This window comes from Canis lupus, chromosome 26, assembly GCF_048164855.1.
Source record: "Canis lupus baileyi chromosome 26, mCanLup2.hap1, whole genome shotgun sequence".
NCBI lineage: Eukaryota > Metazoa > Chordata > Mammalia > Carnivora > Canidae > Canis > Canis lupus.
This window is the reverse complement of record NC_132863.1, coordinates 6,908,977-6,934,218: the sequence shown is the minus strand read 5'-3', so window position 1 is coordinate 6,934,218 and position 25,242 is coordinate 6,908,977. Positions and strand designations below refer to the sequence as shown.

General features: G+C 40.2%; 1 protein-coding gene across 38 annotated transcripts in view; it reads right to left on the bottom strand.

The window, feature by feature from the left end:
- DZANK1 (double zinc ribbon and ankyrin repeat domains 1) overlaps positions 1-25,242 on the bottom strand; it is a 110,796-nt gene that overhangs the window by 65,677 nt on the left and 19,877 nt on the right. For 22 of the 38 annotated variants that reach the window (XM_072799888.1, XM_072799894.1, XM_072799899.1 and 19 more), the window contains 4 exons: positions 18,395-18,480; positions 10,117-10,234; positions 6,131-6,244; positions 4,791-4,880 (listed from right to left, as the gene is read on the bottom strand). In XM_072799888.1, coding sequence (XP_072655989.1) covers positions 4,791-4,880; positions 6,131-6,244; positions 10,117-10,234; positions 18,395-18,480 — 408 coding nt within the window. The remainder of the gene's footprint in view (positions 1-4,790; positions 4,881-6,130; positions 6,245-10,116; positions 10,235-18,394; positions 18,481-25,242) is intronic. The other 16 variants (XM_072799898.1, XM_072799897.1, XM_072799902.1 and 13 more) reach the window with 3 other exon arrangements.

Sequence of the window (25,242 nt, the reverse complement as noted above, 5' to 3'; positions counted from 1 at the left end):
GCGCTAAACCACTGGGCCACCAGGGCTGCCCGGAAAATCGTTTTAAAAGCAACAAAACCCAAATAGAACTGAAAATGGGTATTCATTTGGCCTCAGGAAGGCAAACAGAAAATTCTGCATCAATTTTGTGTGTTTTTTGTGTCCCCCCCTCCCCACAATGTGGGAAACATGATAGCATTCCCACTCTCCATCTCATGGCTCGAACAATCAACAGAAAAGCCCAAGACTAGCAAAAGCTTAACTATGTGTTTATGAGTAATCTTGTAAACAGCCCATGGGACTTCATGTTAATGAATTTAGGTTTGCTCTGTAGTTTCTCACCCAGAAATGCAAAGATGAAAAGACTGTCTTAGAAAAATGAATGGTTAAGTGCAGCTTTCCAAGTTAGGAAATTGAGGATAAGAGGAAGGAGGAAAGGAAGGAGGAAAAGAAGGAAAAAAGAAGAAGGGAAAAAAGATTAAAATAGTCTAACTAGAGTTCAGCTATCAGAGGTTTGCTAGTACCTGTCAAGTGGCTGGACTACTCTGCACTATCAGGATATTATCCCCCTTAAACTATCAATGATCAGTGACACTCAAAGGTTCCTTTCTACTCCAGTGCCTATGTTTTCCAGGTGTTCTGACACTAACATCATGTGTTCTGAAACTATACAGGCAAAGATGATGATCAAGAGAAAGTCCAGCTTGTAGGGTTTTAGTTCCAATGCCACTAAGTAGGCTATGAAGTTCCCAGACTTTCCAAGGTTGGTTAATTTCACTCTAGCAGAAGTCTCCAAGTTCTTGCAATTCCAAGAACTTCTAACATGCAAATGGCCGACTAACTGCTATTCAAAATGGCAGAGGACCAGAGACTTAATCTCAGTGGGTCCTGACAATCCCTGGTTCCAGCATTCTTCAAAGTTCCTTAAAGTCTCTGTAGCATAATCTGTAATTGCCAGAGCTTTTCTGTGAGATTTAGGGTTGTGGTCTTCCTAAAGACTCAAAAAAGATCTGGTGACACTCAGACACTCATTGAGAAGTGAATCAAACTCCCTGTCCCTGTGTTAAAAAAAAAATACTGGCATCAAACAAAAATAATAAAGCTGGGGGATCCCTAGGTGGCTCAGCGGTTTAGTGCCTTCCTTCAGCTCGGGCGTGATCCTGGGGTCCCGGGATCGAGTCCCACATTGGGCTCCCTGCATGGAGCCTGCTTTTTCCTCTGTCTCTCTCTGTCTCTCATGAATAAATAAATAAAATTTAAAAAAATAATAAAGCCATTGATGTAGGAAATATTCTGGCAAGACTGTAAACCAGTAATATTGCTTACTTATTAAGTCCAACAGCTTACCTCACGATGCTCACTCTGATAGGTCCCACAATCCAAAATTAGTATATCCCCACATGGTTAACATTTCTGTGTGTGTGTGTGTGTGTGTGTGTGTGTACAATGAGAACATCTAAAATCTACTCCCAGCAAATTTCCAGTATACAAAGATGGATATATTAATTAGCTCGACTGTAGTAATCATTTCACTATGTACATGTATATTAAAACTTTATTTATTTATTTATTTATTTATTTATTTATTTATTTATTTATTTATTTATTTATTTATTTAGAGAGGGAGTGAGCAGGGGTGGAGGCAGAGGGAGAGAGAGAATCTTAAGCAGACTCCACACCCAGCCAGAGCCTGATGTGGGGCTGGATCTCACAACCCTGAGATCATGATCTGAGCCAAAATCAAGAGTCAGATGCTTAAACGACTGAGCCACCCAGTGGTTAAAATTTTTATTTAAATGAACTATTAACATTTTTATTTAAATAAACTATTTTTAAAATTAGCATGGCATAACTTTGCCTGATCCAAACTCTACCCTATCCCAATCCTGCCTTGCAAATTCCCTTTTAAATTTTTTTAACTAATGAACTTCATTTCTTAAAGCAATTTTAGGATTATATCGAAATTGAGCAGAAATTACAGGGATTTCTCATATATTTAGTTCCTGTTCCCACACATACACAACCTCCCCACTACTAACATCCTACACCAGGATGGTACATTCATTACAACCAGTGAACCCACAGGGACACATTGCCACCCTGTGGGGTTCACTCTTGTCAAACTCTCTTTTTAAAAAATCTGCTGCACCCAAGTGCAGCACTAAAATCTTGTAAACACCTTTCCTTGCCTTCTCTCTTCCAAGATACTATTAAGACAGTCAAAGTGGCAGACTACCTTATAGCTTCAGGTTCAATAAACATAGCCTTCTTGGCCAAGAGGTGTTTCTAATGGTTTTCTTGGTGACTTTTTGACACCATGTCATGGCTCACTTCCTTGAAAACCATGACCCACAGATAGAAATAATTTTATATCATAATCACTACGCTCACAGATGACTTGGGATCTAGGTCCCTATCAGACTACCTTAAAGAGAATGCTAAACATCTGTGCCGAGGACCCCTTTTTAAGAATCAATACCCATCTGAGTGGCTCAGTCAATGGAGCATCTGCCTTTGGTTCAGGTTGTGATCCTGGGGTCCTGGAATCTGGCCCCATCAGGCTCCTTGCTCAGTGGAGAGTCTGCTTCTCCCTCTGCCCCCACCTCATCCACTCTCTAGAGAGCTCTCTCTAAAATAAGTAGATAATATCTTTCAAAATAAAAAATAAAAAAAATAAGAGGGTCAATACCCTCATTTGCTACCTCATCAATTTGTAATGGGTCTAGTTGAATAGTTCTAAGCAATTTAGTGGACCCAACTTAGTTATTGGGATATAATTTTTCCTTACAAAGTAGTTGGGAGATGAGAACAATTTTCTAATCTCCCAAATGATAAGCTTTGACGAAATTAAGTGAGGGAGAATGTCATAGGTCATTGCAAACTTCATCTCAAAGTGGATATTGTAAGTTACCAAGCTAACCTTCTGCTTGATGTAGAGCTGTGGTTATACTGGCTTTAGCACCATATCATTGTTGTGAGAGGTGGGAGATCTTATAAGGAGGTAAATGTCCCAGCCATGTGAATTATCAGATCTTTTTCAGGAATGACTTCAAGAGGATTCCAGCTCTAAGGCTCTCAGATTCTAGGAACCCAGTATGACTAGAGAGCTGGAGATATACTATATGTGCTAGTTAGAGCCCAAAGGAAATTGATGATCTCTTGGTAAAGTAGAGCCCATGTGTTCTGGTGAAATGAGAGATGCTCAAATTAATTTTCAACTTTAAAAATGGCCAGTGGGATACATTTGTTTAACAAACAAAACAAAACAAAACTTGAGGCATCTGGGTGGCTCAGTCTGTTGAGCATCTGACTCTTTGTTTCAGCTTGGGTCATGATCTCAGGGACATGAGATCAAGCCCTGCCTCAGGCTCCACCCTCTACAGGTCATCTACTTAAGATTCTCTCTCTCCCTCTCCCTCTGCTCCTCCCCTCCACTTATGTGCACATGCATATGCACTCTCTCTCTTAAATAAATAAATCTTAAAAAAAATAAAGAAAACAAAACAAAATCAAATCTAAATGTGTGAATACATATGGATGTTTCTGTGCATCCAGAAAAATACATAGAAGGATATTCACTATCATCAGTTATTTCAGGAGAATAGAAATAGAGGTGGGTGGGGAAATGATGCACTTCTTTGTATATCTTTAGACTATTTCACTTGTTAACAAAAATCAGAGAATATTTTAAAGTACAAAATCCTCTCTTCTGAAATACAGGCACCTGTGCTAGTGAGTAAATGGAGAAACTTCTGCTACTATAGTTTCTAATCCTGGCAGCAAAAAAGAGATATATCTGATATGTATTCCCCAGTGTTGACAAGGCCTTTAAATCAACAGAAGAGGGATGCCTGGGTGGCTCAGTGACTGAGCGTCTGTCTTTGGCTCAGGGCATGATCCCGGGGTTCTGGGATCAAGTACCGCATCAGGCTCCCTATAAGAAGCCTGCTTCTTCCTCTGCCTATGTCTCTGCCTCTGTCTGTCTCTCATGAATAAATAAACTCTTAAAAAAATAAAATAAATCAACAGAGGATAAGTCTGCACCAGTGGACTGTTGGCACGAAGAGGATGGATGGTGCTCCATGTACTCCATGGAGTGAGATGAAGACTGACACAGAAACAGCTAGGAAAGTCTTCAGTAGGCCCTGCTGGTACATTGGGGAAGGTAAGGCTGTTGGCTTCTGTGGACAACAGGTATTTCCACGGACTTCATTGGTGGTTCTCTGAGTGAGAATGTTATCTAAAAATCTTTGCCCTTGTAAGACCTGGAAAAGCCACTAGGATAAAGATTCTCAGCCCAGCATTTCCAAATAGTTGTCCTTCTGTGAATAGAAGCAGCAATACTGATTGTCTTGCTATAAAGAAAAATGAGGCATTCCCCTTTAAGATCAGATGTTACAGTGATAAAAGTCTCTATAAAAAATCAGGTCTGATTAAATCCTGTCCCTGTTTTCAACCCTTCAGAGTGCAATGGGAGAAATCGGAGCTGTTAAGTACGGTAGAGAAGGAGCCATCTTGCACAACTTCCAGCACCTCCAGCATTTCTGCTGCTCAGCAAAACCAAACTCCTTCAAAGTTTTGAAGCACAACCTCAGTTTCTAGACTCTGTACATCTTCCTGGAACACTCTCTTGCCCCCACGTCCCACATACACACATGAGAAACTTATCTTTGTCCCATCCCTTCCCCATCTGGCAAATCCTTGTGCCTCCCACAATATCCACCAGGTGACACTTCATCTTCAAAGCTATCCCTGGCCCCAGCCCCTGATAAGAGTTAGTAAATTCTTCCTCTGTGCCCCCACTCACCCACCATGAGTGCCACCTCCACCACTGCATGTATAGGCAGGCACAGGGCAGTGGGTCCAGGGATCAGAGTCCAGCAGATGTAGGGTACAGAGGCCTAGAGAGTGGTCCAGGAAGCAGCATGTTGGGGAAAAGTCACAATCAAAGGTATCTTTGAAAAATCCCGTTAGCACCTGAGGGTTCACACTGCAGGTGTAAGGCAGAATCCAGATAAATAGCAGGAAGCAGAAGGAAGGTTCATGGCTGTGCCATGGTGAGGGATGCCAGCAGCCTCGGACTAGGCCCAAGTGTCTGAGAGTCCTGGAGGCCTGGCCTAGCTACCACTCCTTCCTCAGACCCCTTCCCTCGATCTTCCCTGTTCAAGGGACCCTAAAATGGATATCCAGAGATTATCCCTCAGGCTCATGCCACTCCCTATTCTACCCATCTAACAAAAAGATTAGTAAATTTTCATCTACCTGACCCTGACCTAGCCAGTTCTTCAAAATCTCATTTCTGAAGGCCAACATTGCTTGGAATACGTAAAATAAAACCTTTCAGATTGAAGGGAAGCTTGGAGGTAGAAGAAAAAGAGGACTTCTCCTTTCTCTCATAAACTTTAACACCTTTTCCTGTATGGGAATCCACAAAGTCATTTTAGGAGTGTTACAGTTCCAGTTGTACATTAAATCTATGCATTCCCCTTATTACTAAAAACTCTTGCTTTTTAATGCTTCAAACTCTCCTTATTTAATCTATTTTATCCTATTGTGACATTTGCTTGAGATTAAAGGGGAAGTGACTGGGACTATAAATTGAAAAATCAAGAAAAGATACAGTTGTACATTTAATGATTCTACCAAAAATATTTTTGTGGTATGACATTGTCTAGCAAAGTTTTTTGCATGTATATGATGATGATACTTAACTTTTTCTTTTTCTTCCTTTTTTTGGATACTTAAATATTTCATCCACGGGACTAGCTGTAATCATTCTTTTCTACATAACAGATTCCCACAATCAAAGGCAAATAACAGCATAAAGCAACTTTAAGGACAAGATTAAAAGTTCTTAACTGCAATACTAATTGCAATGTTCAAGTTTAAATATATAAGGTAAAAAAAAAATCTAAGTTAGCTGTATGCATTTTGCCCTCCAAATCCATTCAGGAAACATGTGTCTGTGTATCTCTCTTAACAATTATAGATCCTTTGGCAGTAAAACTCTTGGGCAGCATACCTTTCCAAAAATTAGGGTGGATTTTAGTATTCACTGATACTAGCTTATCAATTGTTCACCAACTCCACCAGCTTACATATGAGTTTCTATACATTTTATTCATATTTTTACTGAATCACATTTCATTACCTTCAAGCGGAGGCTGGCCTGTGGCTGCAGCTGCAAGGTAAGGGAGGCCTCACACACCACACAGATGGGAGTGTTCGTGGGCACCATGCTTCCACACTCTGCACATAAGCCCATCTGCACAAAGAAAGACGTTTGTCTTTGGAGGCAAAAACTGAGGTATAAGTAGATCTTTGATTTAATTTGCTTTTGTAAAAAATGTCTCAAAGTAATTATCTTTATTCTTATTTTTTTCTATTGTGAATAAAAACGTGTTAATTGTGGAAAATAGAGGTATAAGAAAAAAAGAAAAAATATCTCACAGTACAATGGAGTCAGGAAGCCCACAAATCCTCTCTCCACAAAGCAATTATAAAGTTGGATAAAACTGTCATTTCAGATTCAACAACTATTCCAGATTCTGAAAGTCACCAAAGGTGCACAACAAACTGAAAAGTGGTGAATTTCATACAAGAACACTACAAGTCGGGTGCTTGGGTGGCTCAGGTTAAGTGTCTGCCTTTGGCTCAGTGGGACTCATGATGAGAGGTCCTGGCACTGAGCCCCACATAGGGCTCCTTGCTTCTCCCTCTGCCCCTCACCCTACTGCGCTCTCTTGCACAGTCTCTCTCTTTCTTAAATAAGTAAAATCTAAAAGAAGAAGAAAAAGAAGAAGACGACAACGACGACAACGACGACGACGACTACAACTCTATGTGGTTCCTGCTTGTGGCTGTTCCCATCCTCTAGCTCTGTCAGTGTGGTAGCTTCTCTGGGGCAGGACAAGCTGTGAAACCAGCAGCTTCATAGCTGCTGCGGGGCAGGGCTCACTTGATTTGGAACACTGTTAAGATGACAATCTCAATGGCAAGCAAACAGGGAGGGCCGGTGGCTCCGGTAGCCTGAAATCCTCATCCTGTTGGAGGCAACCAGCCAAGGATTTAACAGGGAGTTCCAGGAGGTAAGTCAAATATAGGGGGCTTGATAAGCTTCCCACACACCTTTAGTTGACTGGAGGATATGCATATGTATAGTATAAACCAGAGGGGGCACTAACCACACATCTCTGGCTGGTGCAAGGAGTTCAGCATAAAAGTAAACACTGAGGCAGATTTGAAAACAGTCTAAAGCTTGAATGTTCAACCCTCCTCCTGCTCCCTCTGCCCCTCCTTCTGTTCTCTAAAATAAATATGTATATTTTTAAAAATATGTTTTATTTATTTATTTGATAGAGAAAGGGCACGAGCAGGTGGAGTAGGAGAGGGAGAAGCAGACTCCCCAGAGGGAGCCCAATGTGGGACTTGACCCCAAGAACTGGGATCATGACACGAGCCAAAGGTACATACCCAACTGACTGAGCCACCCAGGTGCCCAAATAAGTAAATCTTTAAAGACAACTGTCAAGCAAGAAATCTACATCTAGTAAAACTGTCCTTCGAAAGAGAATGCAAAATAAATATTCTCAGGTAAACAAAGACAGAGAGAAATGGCTAGCAGATGTGCCTTTAGTAATGAAGTCTGCCAGGCTGAAAATAAGTGATGTAGATATAACCTGAGTTCATGGGAAAGAAATGAAGAAATGAGAGCCCAGATTTGATAAATATGTGAGTAAATATAAATGGGTACATAACCATTTTTTCTCATCTTTAAATGACATATAACATTGTATTTTCAGTTTATAACATATACAGATGAGATATATATATATAACAGAAAAGATAAATGTGAGGAAATGGGAGTATGGCTAGTGCCCATTGGATGGCAGAGAAATTCAACTGAGGTGACCCAGACCCAAAGTGGCAAACAAAAAGCAAAAAACGGGGGGAGCCCAGGTGGCTCAGCGGTTTAGCGCCACCTTCAGCCCAGGGCGTGATCCTGGAGTCCCACGTCTGGCTCCCTGCATGGAGCCTGCTTCTCCCTCTGCCTGTGTCTCTGGCTCTGTGTGTGTGTGTGTGTGTGTGTGTGTGTGTGTGTGTGTGATAAATAAATAAATAAAATCTTAAAGAAAAAAAAGCAAAAAACTGGGTACAATAAAACCTGTTTGAAAATCTCCCTCCAGGGAGCTGATAGAATACACTAGAAGCCACGTGCAGGTATGCTGCTGAAATTTGCTGGCCAACTGCCCACTGGGATGCCTGAGGACCATCTGGAAGCTGGCTGGGGTGCCAGTGAAATACACCAGGAAGCTGTTCATGGGATGCCACCAAAATGCAATGGGGCTCAGCACAACTGGTTCTTGCAGGTTAGCTGAGCACCGTCAGAGCAAAAAGAGAGGAAAACACACCAGAACCAGAAAGAAAAGCCAAGCCTGCAGTGTCCCTGTAGGAGCAATGTTCCTCTATGAAAAAAATTAACACCTAGCTAGCCGGCACAGGAGAAATGTTTGATGGGTCCAGCTCCAGTACCTGTTGCCCAGTACCCAAGGCAAGGCAATCAAGGGTGGATTTGATGAAGGGTGGATTTGGATTTGTAAGGTGCACCTCTGCATCTGTCTGATGAGACTCTGAGTGTCTTGGATCTAGGAGCCTATGAGTAGGCTCCACCCCTTTGAATCCCAGGAACCCAGTTGAGAGCAGGACACAATAAGCAGCCAATAAAGAGTCTAAATTACAAAGCTGTTTATATATTATAGCATATTAAATATTATTTGGGGGGCAATATAGATGTTTTAAAATTTGTCATTTGAAATATTTATAAGCTCTGATAACTTTCTTCCTGAAGAAACAAAGAAAGTTCTGAAAATCTGTTTTTGGAGGTGCTGGGTGGCACAGTTGGTTGAGCATCCAACTCTTGGTTTGACTCAGGGGTATAGGATCGAGTTCTGCATTGGGCTCTGTGCTTATTAGCACAGAGTTGGCTTGGGATTCTCTATCTCCCTCTCCCTACTCCAAGCTCATGCTCTCTTTCTCTCTCTAAAATAATAAATAAAAACTTTGAAAATCTGTTTTCAGGCAAGTAAAAAATAAATTTGCCCAAATTGATGGTTCATATTTTATTTTCTGTAGCATCTTCTTCATGAAGTTCAAACTGTGATATAGTAAATTAGCTTCAACAGTCTTGAGCAATAAAATAGAACAAATTATTTTAAAAATATCCATTTAGATTCTGACCCTTTACTTGAAGATTTAACTTGATTCTAGAGCCCTAGACTTAAATTCACCAAAATTAGTGGCTTTTTCTTAATAACTATCTTTTTATTTTTTTAAAGATTTTATTTATTTATTCATGAGAGACAGAGAGAGAGAGGCAGAGACACAGGCAGAGGGAGAAGCAGGCTTCCATGCAGGGAGCCCGAGGTGGGACTCGATCCCAGGTCTCCAGGATCACGCCCTGGGCAGAAAGGTGGCGCTAAACCGCTGAGCCACCCCAGCTGCTCATCACAGATCCTTTTATGTCATTTTGTAAATCCTACTCCAAAAAAACCCGCAAATTTCAAGTGCATAAAAGATAACACATTTTGGTGAAGGTTTTGATTTTTAGCTGAGTATCTTTTCTAACTATAAACTCACTGGTAGGATAATACCAATTATTATCTACACTAAACAGCCAAAAATTTTTAACTGATCAATCTATAGGTTATACAAACAGCATCTTTGGACAAAATTATATATCTTATGTATATACAGACTTATTATTAGTACTTCTATTTATTTCTGGAATAGAAATGTTACCATACCCAGGTTATAAACTAAATATCATGTAAGAAATATATATTTATCCATGCACACATCAGTGAAACAAAAGGTTTTAGTATCCTTCTCAGCCTATGTTTTTGCAAGGCCACCAAAAGAAATAGCATTGCAAACAAGGTTTTCCATTCCTAAATGGAAACTAAGGCAACTTAGTTTCATTTCTTAAGTAAGACACTGGACAGTAAGAGATTAATCTGCCAGTAATTTTTTCAACAAGTATTTATGATTATGGATCATGTGTGCCAGGCACTATGCTACTGCTCCTACTGAAGATTAGATAAACCAATGAAAGAAGTTTTTATGGATTTTGCTGCTCACCTGAGCTCCTTCTGGGGGTGGGAGACGACAGCCAAATATGGGTGGGACAGGAGAGCCACATTCTTGACAGAAGCGAGCAAAGGGGTCAGATGGACGAGGGGCCAGGCACTGGGCACACCTACAACAAAATAGATTCCTGATTGGCCATGTTCTGATGGGTTCACATTAAGAAGTCAGGTGAAAATCTAAGAAGTTTATCAGCAGCCTTGATCCCACTTCTGACTCATCCTATCACGTTGGATTTGGCATGTGTGAGGATGAGCCTCCCAAATTCCAGTGAAGCTTACATTAACCGCAATTTTCTGACTTCCTTCCTGACCTGTGAGCTCAGTGTAAGCAACAAATCTTGCCTGACATGCTGGAAGACTACTCCTTAACCAAAGAAGATATACAAATGGCCAAGAAACACATGAAAAAAATGTTCAACATCACTTGTCATTAGGAAAATACAAATCAAAACCACGATGAAATTCCACTTTATATCTATTAGGATAGCTATGAGAAAAATAGAAAATAACAAGTATTGGTGGAGAAATTGACACCCTGTGCACTTCTGGTGGGAAGTAAAATGATGCAGCTCCTTGGGAAACAGTTTGGTAGTTCCTCAAAAAGTTGGGACACATGGGGATCCCTGGGTGGCGCAGCGGTTTAGCGCCTGCCTTTGGCCCAGGGCGCGATCCTGGAGACCCGGGATCGAATCCCACATCGGGCTCCCGGTGCATGGAGCCTGCTTCTCCCTCTGCCTATGTCTCTGCCTCTCTCTCTCTCTCTGTGTGACTATCATAAATAAATAAAAATAAAAATTAAAAAAAAAAAGTTGGGACACAGAATTACTACAAAATTGGAATTCCAGTCCCAGGTAAATACCCAAAAGAATTGAAATCAGGGACTCAGATACTTGTACACTGATGTTCATAGCAGCATTAATCACAATAGTAAAAGGTGGTAACAACTCAAGGAAACAAGATGAGTGGACAAATTGTGGTATATACATAATGGAATGAAATTCTGGCACATACTACAACATGATGAACTTTGAAAATATTATCCTAAGTGAAGTAAGTCTGACACAAAAGGATAAATATTGTCTGATTCTACTTATGTAAGGTAACTAGAAAAGGCAAATTCATAGAAACAGAAAGGAGGACAGAGGTTACCAGGGGCTGGAAGGACTGAGTAAAGGAGTTATTGCTTGAGGGGAACTCAAATGACTTTTGTCATTTGTTTGGAATGACAAAAAAGTTCTGAAAATGGATGGTGGTGATGGTTGCACAACACTGTGAATGCTAGTGAATTGTATACTTAAAAAAGCATTAAAATTTTAAGTTTTATTCATGTATATTTTATCACAATAAAAGGGCCTCAAAAGTAATTGATTATATCAAATAAAAGTAAATAATGTATATGTATAATAAATATAAAAGTAATAATGTATTGTGGGGTTCATAGTATTTGTAGAAGTAAAATGAATGACCACAATAGCAAAAAGGCTACTGTTACTCGGTGCCTGGAAGTATACTATCATAAGGTTCTTATGCAATATACAATGTGGCATATCCTACTTGAGGATAGGCTGTGGTGAGTTAAAAATATGTATTAGAAACCCTAAAGCAGCCACTAAAAACAAAGCTATAGCTAACAAGCTAACAAAGAATATAAAATAAAATGGAATCATGAAACATACCCAATTAATCCAAAAGATGGCAGAAAAAAAGAAAAGGCAATAAAGAACAGATAAGATGAATAGAAAACAAATAGCATGGTGGTTGATTTAAATTCAAACATATCAATAATCAGAATAAATATACTCTTAACACCCCAATTAAAATGCAGAAATTGTCAAGTTTTTTTAAAAATGAAGCCCAACTAGATGTTGCTTAAAAAAAAAAACAACTGAAAAACATATACATTAAAAGTAAAAGGATGAAAAAAGCTAGACCATGCAAATACTAATCAGAAGAAAGCAGGGTGGCTATGTTAATAACAGACAAAATAGACCCTGAGCAAAGAGGATCACCAGGGTTAAAGAAGGTTATTGCATAACGATAAAGAGGTCAACTCAGCAAGAGGACATAAGAATTCAAAAGGTTTATACATAATAATATAGCTTAAAAGTACATGAAGCAAAATCCGATAGAAAGTAACGATAAGTTGACAAATTCATTATTATAGTCATAGATTTCTCAATGACTGATCAAGCAATAGACTGAAAAATCAATAAAGATAGAGTATAAACAGTACCATCAACCAACTTAACCTAATTGACATTTACAGAATACTCACTCTAGCAAAATGCACATTCTTTTCAAGTGTACATGGAACATTCACCAATCAAATCATACAATACATACGTACTCTGATCAAAAAAGGAATTAAATTTGAAATAAATACCAAAGGATATAACGAAAATCCCCAAATGTGTGGAAATTTAATACTTTCAAATAACCCAAGGATCAAAAAAGAAACAAGGATAGTTAGAGTTTACTCTGAATTAAAATGAAAACAAAACAGGGGCACCTGGCTGGCTCAGTCAGTAGAGCATTCAGCTCTTGATCTCAGGGTCATGAGTTCAAGCCTCACATTGGGCATGGAATCAACTTAAAAAAATAAAAAAATAAAACTGAAATGAAATGAAAACACAACATGGCAAAGATAGGGGCTAATGCAGAGGGGGAAATGCAGAGTTCTAAATGTCTATATTACAAAGAAGAAAAGCTTCAAATGAATGACTTTATCTTTTTTTTTTTAATTTATTTATGTTAAGGCTAATTTTTTTATTTATTTATGATAGTCACAGAGAGAGAGAGAGAGAGAGGCAGAGACACAGGCAGAGGGAGAAGCAGGCTCCATGCACCGGGAGCCTGACGTGGGACTCGATCCCGGGTCTCCAGGATCGCGCCCTGGGCCAAAGGCAGGCGCTAAACCACTGCGCCACCCAGGGATCCCTGAATGACTTTATCTTCCACATTAAAGAAATTAGAAAAAGAAGAGCAGGGGTGTATTGGTTTCAGTTCAGGTCCTGATCTCAGGGTCATGAGGTTGAGCCCCGTGTCCAGCTCCACCCTCAGTGAGGAGTCTGCTTCAGATTCTCTCTCCCTCTGCCCCTGGCTCCTGCTCTCTTACTCTATCTCTCAAATAAATAAGTCTTAAAAAAAAAGAAAGAGAAGAGCAAATGAGACTAAAGGTTCACTAAAAAAGAAATAGATAAAGCTAAACAGACTTCTATTAAACAAATTTAATATGTAGTTTATTTTTATTTTTTTTTTAAGATTTTATTTATTTGTTCATGAGAGACAGAGACAGGCAGAGGGAGAAGCAGGCTCCACGCAGGGAGCCCGACATGGGACTCGGCCCTGGGTCTCCAGGATCAGGCCCTGGACTGAAGGCGGCGCTAAACCGCTGAGCCACCCGGGCTGCCCCAATATGTAGTTTAAAATCTTCCTTAAAAGAAAACTCTGGACCCCAGTACCTTCAGTGGTGTACCCTACCAAACACCTAAGGAAAAAATAATACAAATTCTAGACAAACACAGAAAATTAAAGGAGAGAGAATACTTGCCATCTCATTTTGTGAACCCAAAATTACCCTGATACTAAAATCAGACAAAGAAATTATAAGGTGTGAAAACTACAAACCAATATCCCTCATGCATATATATGCAAAAAGTTCTTTATAATTTAGCAAATCAAATTAAACATTATGTAAAATAGATAATACTTCAGGTGAGATTTGTCTCAGGAATGCATGGTTGATTTAAAACTTGAAAATCAGAGGTGCCTGGGTGGCTCAGTCACTTAAATGTCTAACTTCAGCTCAGGTCATGATCTCAGGGTCCTGGAATTGAGCCCTGCATCTGGCTCCATGCTCAGCAGGGAGCCTGCTTGTCCCTCTCCCTCTCGCTCTCCCTTTGCCCCTCACCCAGCTCATGCTCTCTCTGTCCCTCTCTCTCAAATAAATAAACAAAATATTTAAAATAAAATAAAATTTGAAAATCAACCTTTGTAATTTACCACATGAACAAAAAAAGAAAAATCATATGATCACTTTAATAGGCAAAGAAAATACTATAGACAAAATCCAACATCTAGTCCTGATTTAAAAAAAAAACCAAAAACAAAACCTGTCAGCAAGGTCGGAATAGGAGAAAATTTCCTTAATCTGAAAGGTCAACAAAAAATCTAGAGCCAGAGCAGCCCAGGTGGCTCAGAGATTTAGCACCACCTTCCACCCAGAGTGTGATCCTGGAGATCTGGGATCGAGTCCCACGTCAGGCTCCCTGCAAGGAGCCTGCTTCTGCCTCTGCCTGTGTCTCTGCCTCTCTCTCTCTCTCTCTCTGTGTGTCTCTCATGAATAAATAAATAAAATCTTTTTAAAAATCTACAGCCAACATCATATTTAATGTTGAGAAATGGAATGTTTTCTCCCTAGGTTCATGAAAAAGGCAAGAATGTCCATTGTCATCACTTCTATTCTAAATTTACTGGATGTTCTGGCCAAGTCAGTAAGTCAAGAAAAAAAAAAAAGAAAAGAGATCTGTATATATGTTCTAGCTGCAGAGAAGGAAGAATATATGGCTTGCACAGCACCTTAGGGGAGGGAAGAATATATGAATAGGTAATATTTCCATCCAGTTGGCTTTAGGGTCCTGAGGAGTAGAGAAGAATGACATTGGGGAGGTCTGGATGGATCTAAGTTGTGTAGGACTTCCCTGTAGATAAATTACTGATCCCCCACCTACTATTCCCCAGTATGTAATAACTAAGGCATCTAAAGCTTTAGAACTAGTCAGTGCACTTTCCACTCAATACCATTTCTTACCCTCTAATCTTACCTGATCTTTAACAAAGCATTAGTAATTCTAAGGAAAATCTCTATCTTATTGTGCTTTTTCATAACTTTTAAATAAATCAGTTTATACAGGAAGGAAGGGGGGAGGGAAGGAAGAAAAGAAGGAAGGTAGGTCCATATAGAAAATGAAGAAGTAAAATAATTGCCTTTATTTACAGGAGAGGGGTGCAGGGCTAGCTCAGTCAAAAGAGCATTCAACTTTTGATCTCAGGGTTGTGAGTGTAAGCCCCATGTTGGGTGTAGGGGTTAAATAAATAAACTTAAAAAATATATATTTGTAGGTGACCTAACCACCTATATATATAATTCTACAGACTACCAAAAAAGCCAAAAGAATGAGTGAGCCTAGTAAAGTTCCAGGATATAAGAACACTACACAAAAATCCATTATATATTCCAGCAATAAATAATCAGAAATTTACACTTTAAAAGCAATGCCATTTACAACGGCATGAAAAAAATATGAAATACTTTGAAATCAATTTGACAAAGGTGTATAAAACCTGAGCACCGAAAACCACACAACACTGCTGGAAAAATTAAGGAAGATCTATACAAACGAGGAGATACTCCATTTTTCTGGACTGTAAAGACTCAAAATTGTTACTAACATCAACTTTTCTTAATTTAATCTATAAATTAAATGCAATCCAAATCAACACTCTGGCAGACATTTTGCAGCTGTTAAGAAGCTGATTTTGAAACTTAAATTGAGGGACGCCTGGGTGGTTCAGCGGTTGAGCATCTGTCTTCAGCTCAGGGGTTATCCTGGGATCCGGGATCGAGTTCCATATCGGGGGGTCTCGGCAGAGAGTCTGCTTCTCCCTCTGCTTGTGTCTCTGCCTCTCTCTCTATGTCTCTCATGAATAAATAAAGAAATCTTTAAAATAAAATAAACTTAATTTGAAAATGCAAAGTACCAAGAATAGCCAAGATATTTTTGTAAAAAAAAGAAAAAAGTTGGAGATTTGATATTACCTAGTTTCAAGACTTATTATAAAGCTATGGTAATCAAGGCAGTGTGGTAGTAAATAAACATAGACACATCAGTGGATCAGAATACAGAGTCAAGAAACAGATCCATAAAATCCCAAAAGTAATCAATCAGGAAAGGACAATCTTTTCAAAAAGTGGTGCTGGAATAACCTCACACCATAATTAAATATGGATCATAGACCTAAATATAAAAGATAAAACTTCCAGAAGAAAACACAGAAGAAAATCTTGTGAGTGGGATATGTCTTGGGTTTGGGAAAGACTTATTAAATACGTAAAAAAAAAAAAAAAAAAACACTAAGTATAAAAGATACTCAAAACTTTAAATTGGATTTCATCAAAATTTATTTATTTATTTTTCATCAAAATTTAAAAACTTTACCTCTTCAAAAAAATAATAAACTTTCTAAGCAAATAACAAGCCAAGTCTGGGGAAAATATTTGCAAAATATATATTAAAAAAGAACATGTTCAACTCTGTATTTAGGAGATACTGCACTCAATTTTTAAAAAGGGCAAAATGTCTGATCAGGCACTTTTCTGAAGAAGGTATAGGGATGGCAAAAAAGCACTTTTAAAGATGCTCAAAATCATTAGTCACTAGGGAAATGCAAATGAAATCCACAAGCATCATCTCACAAGAATGGACAAGCATAAAAATTAAAGCATTGGTGAAGATATAGAGAAAGTGGGATTCTCATACACTGCTGCTGGGAATATAAAATGGTGCACCTTCTTTGGAAAACAGTTTAGCAATTTCTTAAAAAGTTAAACATACACCTATCATATGACCTAGGCATTTCACTTCAGGTATGTACTTAAGGAAAATGAAACTATATGTGCATATTATGACTTATATACAAACGTTCCTAGCTTTATCTGTAATGGCCCAAAACTGGAAACAACCTAGATGTCCATCAAAAGATGACTAAATAAACAGATTGTGATGTATCATACAAGATACTACTCAGCAATAAAAAGAAATAAACATTTGATACATACAGCAACATGGATGAATCTCAAAATAATCAGGAAAATGAAAGAAGCCTGGCAAAAAAAGAGCACATACTGAATTATTCCATTTATGTGTGGAATCAAATGCAAACTAAGCTATAGTGACAAGAAGCAGATCAATAGTCACATTGGGATAGGGAGGAGCACAAGGGAGGGATTTCAAAAGGGTACAATGCAGGAAACTTTTGGAGGTGATGGACTTGTTCATTTTCTTGGTTATGGTGATAGTTTCAAGGTTACATGCATAGGTCAATTGTACTTTTCTGCAAAATGAAGAATTTATTTTTTTTTAAGATTTTATTTATTTATTTAGAGACACAGAGAGAGAGGGGGGCAGAGACACAAGACAGAGGGAGAAGTAGGCTCCACACAGGGAGCCCGATGTGGGACTCGATCCCGGTCTCCAGGATCACACCCCAGGCTGCAGGCTGTGCCAAACCATTGCGCCACCAGGGCTGCCCCAAAATGAAGAATTTAAATAAATGTTTTTACTTGACACACAATGTTAGATTAGTTTCAGTTGTACAACATAGTGTTTCGACTTCCTTATATGTTATGCTACGCTCACTACAAGTATCTCTATCATCTGTTAACATACAATGTTATTAGTACTGACTGGATTCCCTATGCTTTCATTCCTTGGCTTATTCATTCCATAACTGGAAGCCTGTATCTCCCACTCTTCTTCCTGCATTCCCCCCGCCTCCAAACCCCTCTCCTCTGGCAACCATCAGTTTGTTCACTGTATCCACAAGTCTGCTCCTTCTGTTTGTTTATTCATTTGTTTTGTTTTTTAGATTCCACTTATCAGTGAAATCATATGGTATTTGTCTTTCAGTCTGATTTATTTCATTTAGCATAATACCTTCTGGGTTTATCCATGTTGTCACAAATGGCATGGCTTCATCCTTTTTATGGCTGTGTATAATGTTCTATTGTACAAATATACCACATCTTCCCTATCCATTCGTCTATCAATGGACACTTAGGTTGCCTCCATGTCTTGGCTATTATACATAATGCTGTGATATACATAGGGGTTGACTGTATTTTTTAAATAAGTGGTTTTATTGTATGTCAATATACTTTAAAAATTTGTAAAAAATGTAATGAAAACCAGTTGGATGAGCAAACACCTTTCTTTTTTTTTTTTAATTTTTATTTATTTATGATAGTCACATCAGAGAGAGAGAGAGAGAGGCAGAGATACAGGCAGAGGGAGAAGCAGGCTCCATGCACCGGGAGCCCGACGTGGGATTCAATCCCGGGTCTCCAGGATCGTGCCCTGGGCCAAACACAGGCACTAAACCGCTGCACCACCCAGGGATCCCTCAAACACCTTTCTTATGTCTCATCCTTAAATTGTTTTGACAATGTCTCAGTAGGATTTAAGAAATAGTAAAGAAAATGTGATACTTACTTGAGAAAGTCTGTCTTTCTTTGAATTCTCATGATCTCTGTGCTTGTCAAACTCTTCTGGCCAGTTATGTGTGCAAAACTAGGGAACTACAATTAAGGATACATATAAAATGATGGTAAAAGCTATGGTATAGTAAAATTTCATTAAAAATTCATTTTAACATGTTGTCTTACATATCCAGCACTCATCTTTTAAAAACCATGATGACAGAGTCCTAAGTAATGTTTCCTCTAATACCCAACCTTAAAAAAATTAAAATGCTGTCACAATTAGATATGTATATTTCATTAAAAACAAGAGTTTACAAGAAAATATATCTGAATTTACCATCAGACAGACTGGAGTTTAGAATTTAAAAACCTAAGTTGCCCTCCATTTTTCTCAAATATTATACCCCTAAGAAACTCAAATATTTACCTAAAAAAACACATGCAGCAACTGTCTGTTGTTATCCAAAAACATTTAACTCATTTTGATATATTTTTATTTGAGCATTCACTTTATACCAGGCACTGTGTTTGACACAGGGAGGAGGGCAAAGATAAATATTACACAGTTCCTAGCCTTTAGGATTTGAACTGGTGTACACACAAAATGCTGAAACACTGTGGGTTCAGTATAATAATGCATTTGTGTTGAGTCCAATGGGCGCCAAGAGGAAGAAATAATCACATTCATTTGCTCCAGGGGAGAAAGTTTCCCAGGGTGCTAACATCTGAGCTGGGCCTCAGAGAGTAAAGAAAGAGTTGTCAAATGGACACAAGACAATGGCAATCCCAAGCAGAGGAAACCCATTTGCAAAGGCATGATGGTAGGGCAGTGCTTGGTCTATGCAGGGGCTCAGAGGTGTGATATGGTTTAGAGGTCTGAGTAGATGGAAAAGGAACATGGAGGAGAGGGGCTATCATTGAGGGAGGGTCTGACACTGCTAAAATGGCATGATGGGCAGGAGGGAGGGGCAAGATGGCGGAAGAGTAGGGTCTCCAAATCACCTGTCTCCACCAAATTGCCTAGAAAACCTTCCAATCATCCTGAAAATCTAGGAATTCGGCCTGAGAATTAAAGAGAGAACACCTGGAATGCAACAGTGAGAAGAGTTCGCGCTTCTATCAAGGTAGGAAGACGGGGAAAAAGAAATAAAGAAACAAAGGCCTCCAAGGGGGAGGGGCCCCGCGAGGAGCCGGGCTGAGGCCGGGGCGAGTGTCCCCAGGACAGGAGAGCCCCGACCCGGAGACGCAGGAGCTGCACCGACCTTCCCGGGCGGAAAGGGGCTCGTAGGGAGGTGGAGCAGGACCCAGGAGGGCGGGGATGCCCTCGGGCTCCCCGGGACAGTAACAGCAACTGCGCGCCCAGGAGAGTGCGCCGAGCTCCCTAAGGGCTGCAGCGCGCACGGCGGGACCCGGCGGGACCCGGAGCAGCTGGAGGGGCTCGGGCGGCGGCTCCGCGGAGGGGGCTGCGCGGCCCCGGGAGCAGCTCGGAGGGGCTCGGGCAGAGGAAGAGGCTCCGTGCGGAGGGGGCTGCGCGGTTCCAGGAGCAGCTCGGAGGGGCTCGGGCGGCGGCTCCGCGGAGGGGGCTGCGCGGCCCGGGAGCGCGAATCCACCAGCGCAGGCTCCGGAGCACAGGGCGCCGGGACACAGCCCAGGATCCCGCCTCCCCCGGGACAGGCAGAGGCCGGGAGGGCCCAGGACAGGAGGGCCCAGGACAGCGAAGACGCTCCTGCCCCGAGCTGAGCTGAGCAGATCAGCGGCCCCGCCCCGGAGCCTCCAGGCCCTGCAGACGGAGTTCCTGCCGGAGCTGAATCCAGGGCTGCAGAGCTGGCCCCGCCACTGGGGCTGTTCCTCCTGCGGCCTCACGGGGTAAACAACCCCCACTGAGCCCTGCACCAGGCAGGGGCAGAGCAGCTCCCCCAAGTGCTAACACCTGAAAATCAGCACAACAGGCCCCTCCCCCAGAAGACCAGCTAGACTGACTGACAACTTCCAGGGGAAGCCAAGGGACTTAAAGTACACAGAATCAGAAGATACTCCCCCGTGGTTTTTTTTTTTCTGTTTTGTTTTGTTTTGCTTTTTGATTTGTTTCCTTCCCCCACCCCCCTTTTTTTTCTCCTTTCTTTTTCTTTCTCTTCTTCTTCCCTTTTTTTTTCTTTTTCGTTTTTTTTCTTCCTTTTTTTTCTCTTTCTCTTTTCTTTCCTTCTTTCTCTCCTCTCTTTTTCTCCTTTTCCCAATACAACTTGCTTTTGGCCACTCTGCACTGAGCAAAATGACTAGAAGGAAAACCTCACCTCAAAAGAAAGAATCAGAAACAGTCCTCTCTCCCACAGAGTTACAAAATCTGGATTACAATTCAATGTCAGAAAGCCAATTCAGAAGCACTATTATACAGCTACTGGTGGCTCTAGAAAAAAGCATAAAGGACTCAAGAGACTTCATGACTGCAGAATTTAGATCCAATCAGGCAGAAATTAAAAATCAATTGAATGAGATGCAATCCAAACTAGAAGTCCTAACGACGAGGGTTAACGAGGTGGAAGAACGAGTGAGTGACATAGAAGACAAGTTGATAGCAAAGAGGGAAACTGAGGAAAAAAGAGACAATTAAAAGACCATGAAGATAGATTAAGGGAAATAAACGACAGCCTGAGGAAGAAAAACCTACGTTTAATTGGTGTTCCCGAGGGTGCCGAAAGGGACAGAGGGCCAGAATATGTATTTGAACAAATTCTAGCTGAAAACTTTCCTAATCTGGGAAGGGAAACAGGCATTCAGATCCAGGAAATAGAGAGATCCCCCCCTAAAATCAATAAAGACCGTTCAACACCTCGACATTTAATAGTGAAGCTTGCAAATTCCAAAGATAAGGAGAAGATCCTTAAAGCAGCAAGAGACAAGAAATCCCTGACTTTTATGGGGAGGAATATTAGGGTAACAGCAGACCTCTCCACAGAGACCTGGCAGGCCAGAAAGGGCTGGCAGGATATATTCAGGGTCCTAAATGAGAAGAACATGCAACCAAGAATACTTTATCCAGCAAGGCTCTCATTCAAAATGGAAGGAGAGATAAAGAGCTTCCAAGACAGGCAGCAACTAAAAGAATATGTGACCTCCAAACCAGCTCTGCAAGATATTTTAAGGGGGACTCTTAAAATTCCCCTTTAAGAAGAAGTTCAGTGGAACATTCCACAAAAACAAGGACTGAATAGATATCATGATGACACTAAACTCATATCTCTCAATAGTAACTCTGAACGTGAACGGGCTTAATGACCCCATCAAAAGGCACAGGGTTTCAGACTGGATAAAAAAGCAGGACCCATCTATTTGCTGTCTACAAGAGACTCATTTTAGACAGAAGGACACCTACAGCCTGAAAATAAAAGGTTGGAGAACCATTTACCATTCGAATGGTCCTCAAAAGAAAGCAGGGGTAGCCATCCTTATATCAGATAAACTAAAATTTACCCCGAAGACTGTAGTGAGAGATGAAGAGGGACACTATATCATACTTAAAGGATCTATTCAACAAGAGGACTTAACAATCCTCAATATATATGCCCCGAATGTGGGAGCTGCCAAATATATAAATCAATTATTAACCAAAGTGAAGAAATACTTAGATAATAATACACTTATACTTGGTGACTTCAATCTAGCTCTTTCTATACTCGATAGGTCTTCTAAGCACAATATCTCCAAAGAAACGAGAGCTTTAAATGATACACTGGACCAGATGGATTTCACAGATATCTACAGAACTTTACATCCAAACTCAACTGAATACACATTCTTCTCAAGTGCACATGGAACTTTCTCCAGAATAGACCACATATTGGGTCACAAATCGGGTCTGAACCGATACCAAAAGATTGGGATTGTCCCCTGCATATTCTCAGACCATAATTCCTTGAAATTATAACTAAATCACAACAAGAAGTTTGGAAGGACCTCAAACACGTGGAGGTTAAGGACCATCCTGCTAAAAGATGAAAGGGTCAACCGGGAAATTAAGGAAGAATTAAAAAGATTCATGGAAACTAATGAGAATGAAGATACAACCGTTCAAAATCTTTGGCATGCAGCAAAAGCAGTCCTAAGGGGGAAATACATCGCAATACAAGCATCCATTCAAAAACTGGAAAGAACTCAAATACAAAAGCTAACCTTACACATAAAGGAGCTAGAGAAAAAACAGCAAATAGATCCTACACCCAAGAGAAGAAGGGAGTTAATAAAGATTCGAGCAGAACTCAACGAAATCGAGACCAGAAGAACTGTGGAACAGATCAACAGAACCAGGAGTTGGTTCTTTGAAAGAATTAATAAGATAGATAAACCATTAGCCAGCCTTATTAAAAAGAAGAGACAGACTCCAATTAATAAAATCATGAATGAGAAAGGAGAGATCACTACCAACACCAAGGAAATACAAACGATTTTAAAAACATATTATGAACAGCTATACGCCAATAAATTAGGCAATCTAGAAGAAATGGACGCATTCCCGGAAAGCCACAAACTACCAAAACTGGAACAGGAAGAAATAGAAAACCTGAACAGGCCAATAACCAGGGAGGAAATTGAAGCAGTCATCAAAAACCTCCCAAGACACAAGAGTCCAGGGCCAGATGGCTTCCCAGGGGAATTCTATCAAACGTTTAAAGAAGAAACCATACTTATTCTACTAAAGCTGTTTGGAAAGATGGAAAGAGATGGATTACTTCCAAATTCGTTCTATGAGGCCAGCATCACGTTAATTCCAAAACCAGACAAAGACCCCACCAAAAAGGAGAATTACAGACCAATATCCCTGATGAACATGGATGCAAAAATTCTCAACAAGATACTGGCCAATAGGATCCAACAGTACATTAAGAAAATTATTCACCATGACCAAGTAGGATTTATCCCTGGGACACAAGACTGGTTCAACACCCGTAAAACAATCAATGTGATTCATCATATCAGCAAGAGAAAAACCAAGAACCATATGATCCTCTCATTAGATGCAGAGAAAGCATTTGACAAAATACAGCATCCATTCCTGATCAAAACTTTTCAGAGTGTAGGGATAGAGGGAACATTCCTCGACATCTTAAAAGCCATCTATGAAAAGCCCACAGCAAATATCATTCTCAATGGGGAAGCACTGGGAGCCTTTCCCCTAAAATCAGGAACAAGACAGGGATGTCCACTCTCACCACTGCTATTCAACATAGTACTGGAAGTCGTAGCCTCAGCAATCAGACAACAAAAAGACATTAAAGGCATTCAAATTGGCAAAGAAGAAGTCAAACTCTCCCTCTTTGCCGATGACATGATACTCTACATAGAAAACCCAAAAGTCTCCACCCCAAGATTGCTAGAACTCATACAGCAATTCGGTAGCGTGGCAGGATACAAAATCAATGCCCAGAAATCAGTGGCATTTCTATACACTAACAATGAGACTGAAGAAAGAGAAATTAAGGAGTCAATCCCATTTACAATTGCACCCAAAAGCATAAGATACCTAGGAATAAACCTAACCAAAGATGTAAAGGATCTATACCCTCAAAACTATAGAACACTTCTGAAAGAATTGAGGAAGACACAAAGAGATGGAAAAATATTCCATGCTCATGGATTGGCAGAATTAATATTGTGAAAATGTCAATGTTACCCAGGGCAATATACACGTTTAATGCAATCCCTATCAAAATACCATGGACTTTCTTCAGAGAGTTAGAACAAATTATCTTAAGATTTGTGTGGAATCAGAAAAGACCCCGAATAGCCAGGGGAATTTTAAAAAAGAAAATCATATCTGGGGGCATCACAATGCCAGATTTCAGGTTGTACTACAAAGCTGTGGTCATCAAGACAGTGTGGTACTGGCACAAAAACAGACACATAGATCAGTGGAACAGAATAGAGAACCCAGAAGTGGACCCTGAACTTTATGGTCAACTAATATTCGATAAAGGAGGAAAGACTATCCATTGGAAGAAAGACAGTCTCTTCAATAAATGGTGCTGGGAAAATTGGACATCCACATGCAGAAGAATGAAACTAGACCACTCTCTTTCACCATACACAAAGATAAACTCAAAATGGATGAAAGATCTAAATGTGAGACAAGATTCCATCAAAATCCTAGAGAAGAACACAGGCAACAAGCTTTTTGAACTCGGCCACAGTAACTTCTTGCAAGATACATCCACGAAGGCAAAAGAAACAAAAGCAAAAATGAACTATTGGGACTTCATCAAGATAAGAACCTTTTGCACAGCAAAGGATACAGTCAACAAAACTAAAAGACCACCTACAGAATGGGAGAAGATATTTGCAAATTACATATCAGATAAAGGGCTAGTTTCCAAGATTTATAAAGAACTTATTAAACTCAACACCAAAGAAACAAACAATCCAATCATTAAATGGGCAAAAGACATGAAGAGAAATCTCACAGAGGAAGACATAGACATGGCCAACATGCATATGAGAAAGTGCTCTGCATCACTTGCCATCAGGGAAATACAAATCAGAACCACAATGAGATACCACCTCACACCGGTGAGAATGGGGCAAATTAACAAGGCAGGAAACAACAAATGTTGGAGGGGATGCAGGGAAAAGGGAACCCTCTTACACTGTTGGTGGGAATGTGAACTGGTGCAGCCACTCTGGAAAACTGTGTGGAGGTTCCTCAAACAGTTAAAAATAGACCTGCCCTACGACCCAGCAATTGCACTATTGGGGATTTACCCCAAAGATACAGATGCAGTGAAACGCCGGGACACCTGCACCCCGATGTTTATAGCAGCAATGGCCACGATAGCCAAACTGTGGAAGGAGCCTCGGTGTCCATCGAAA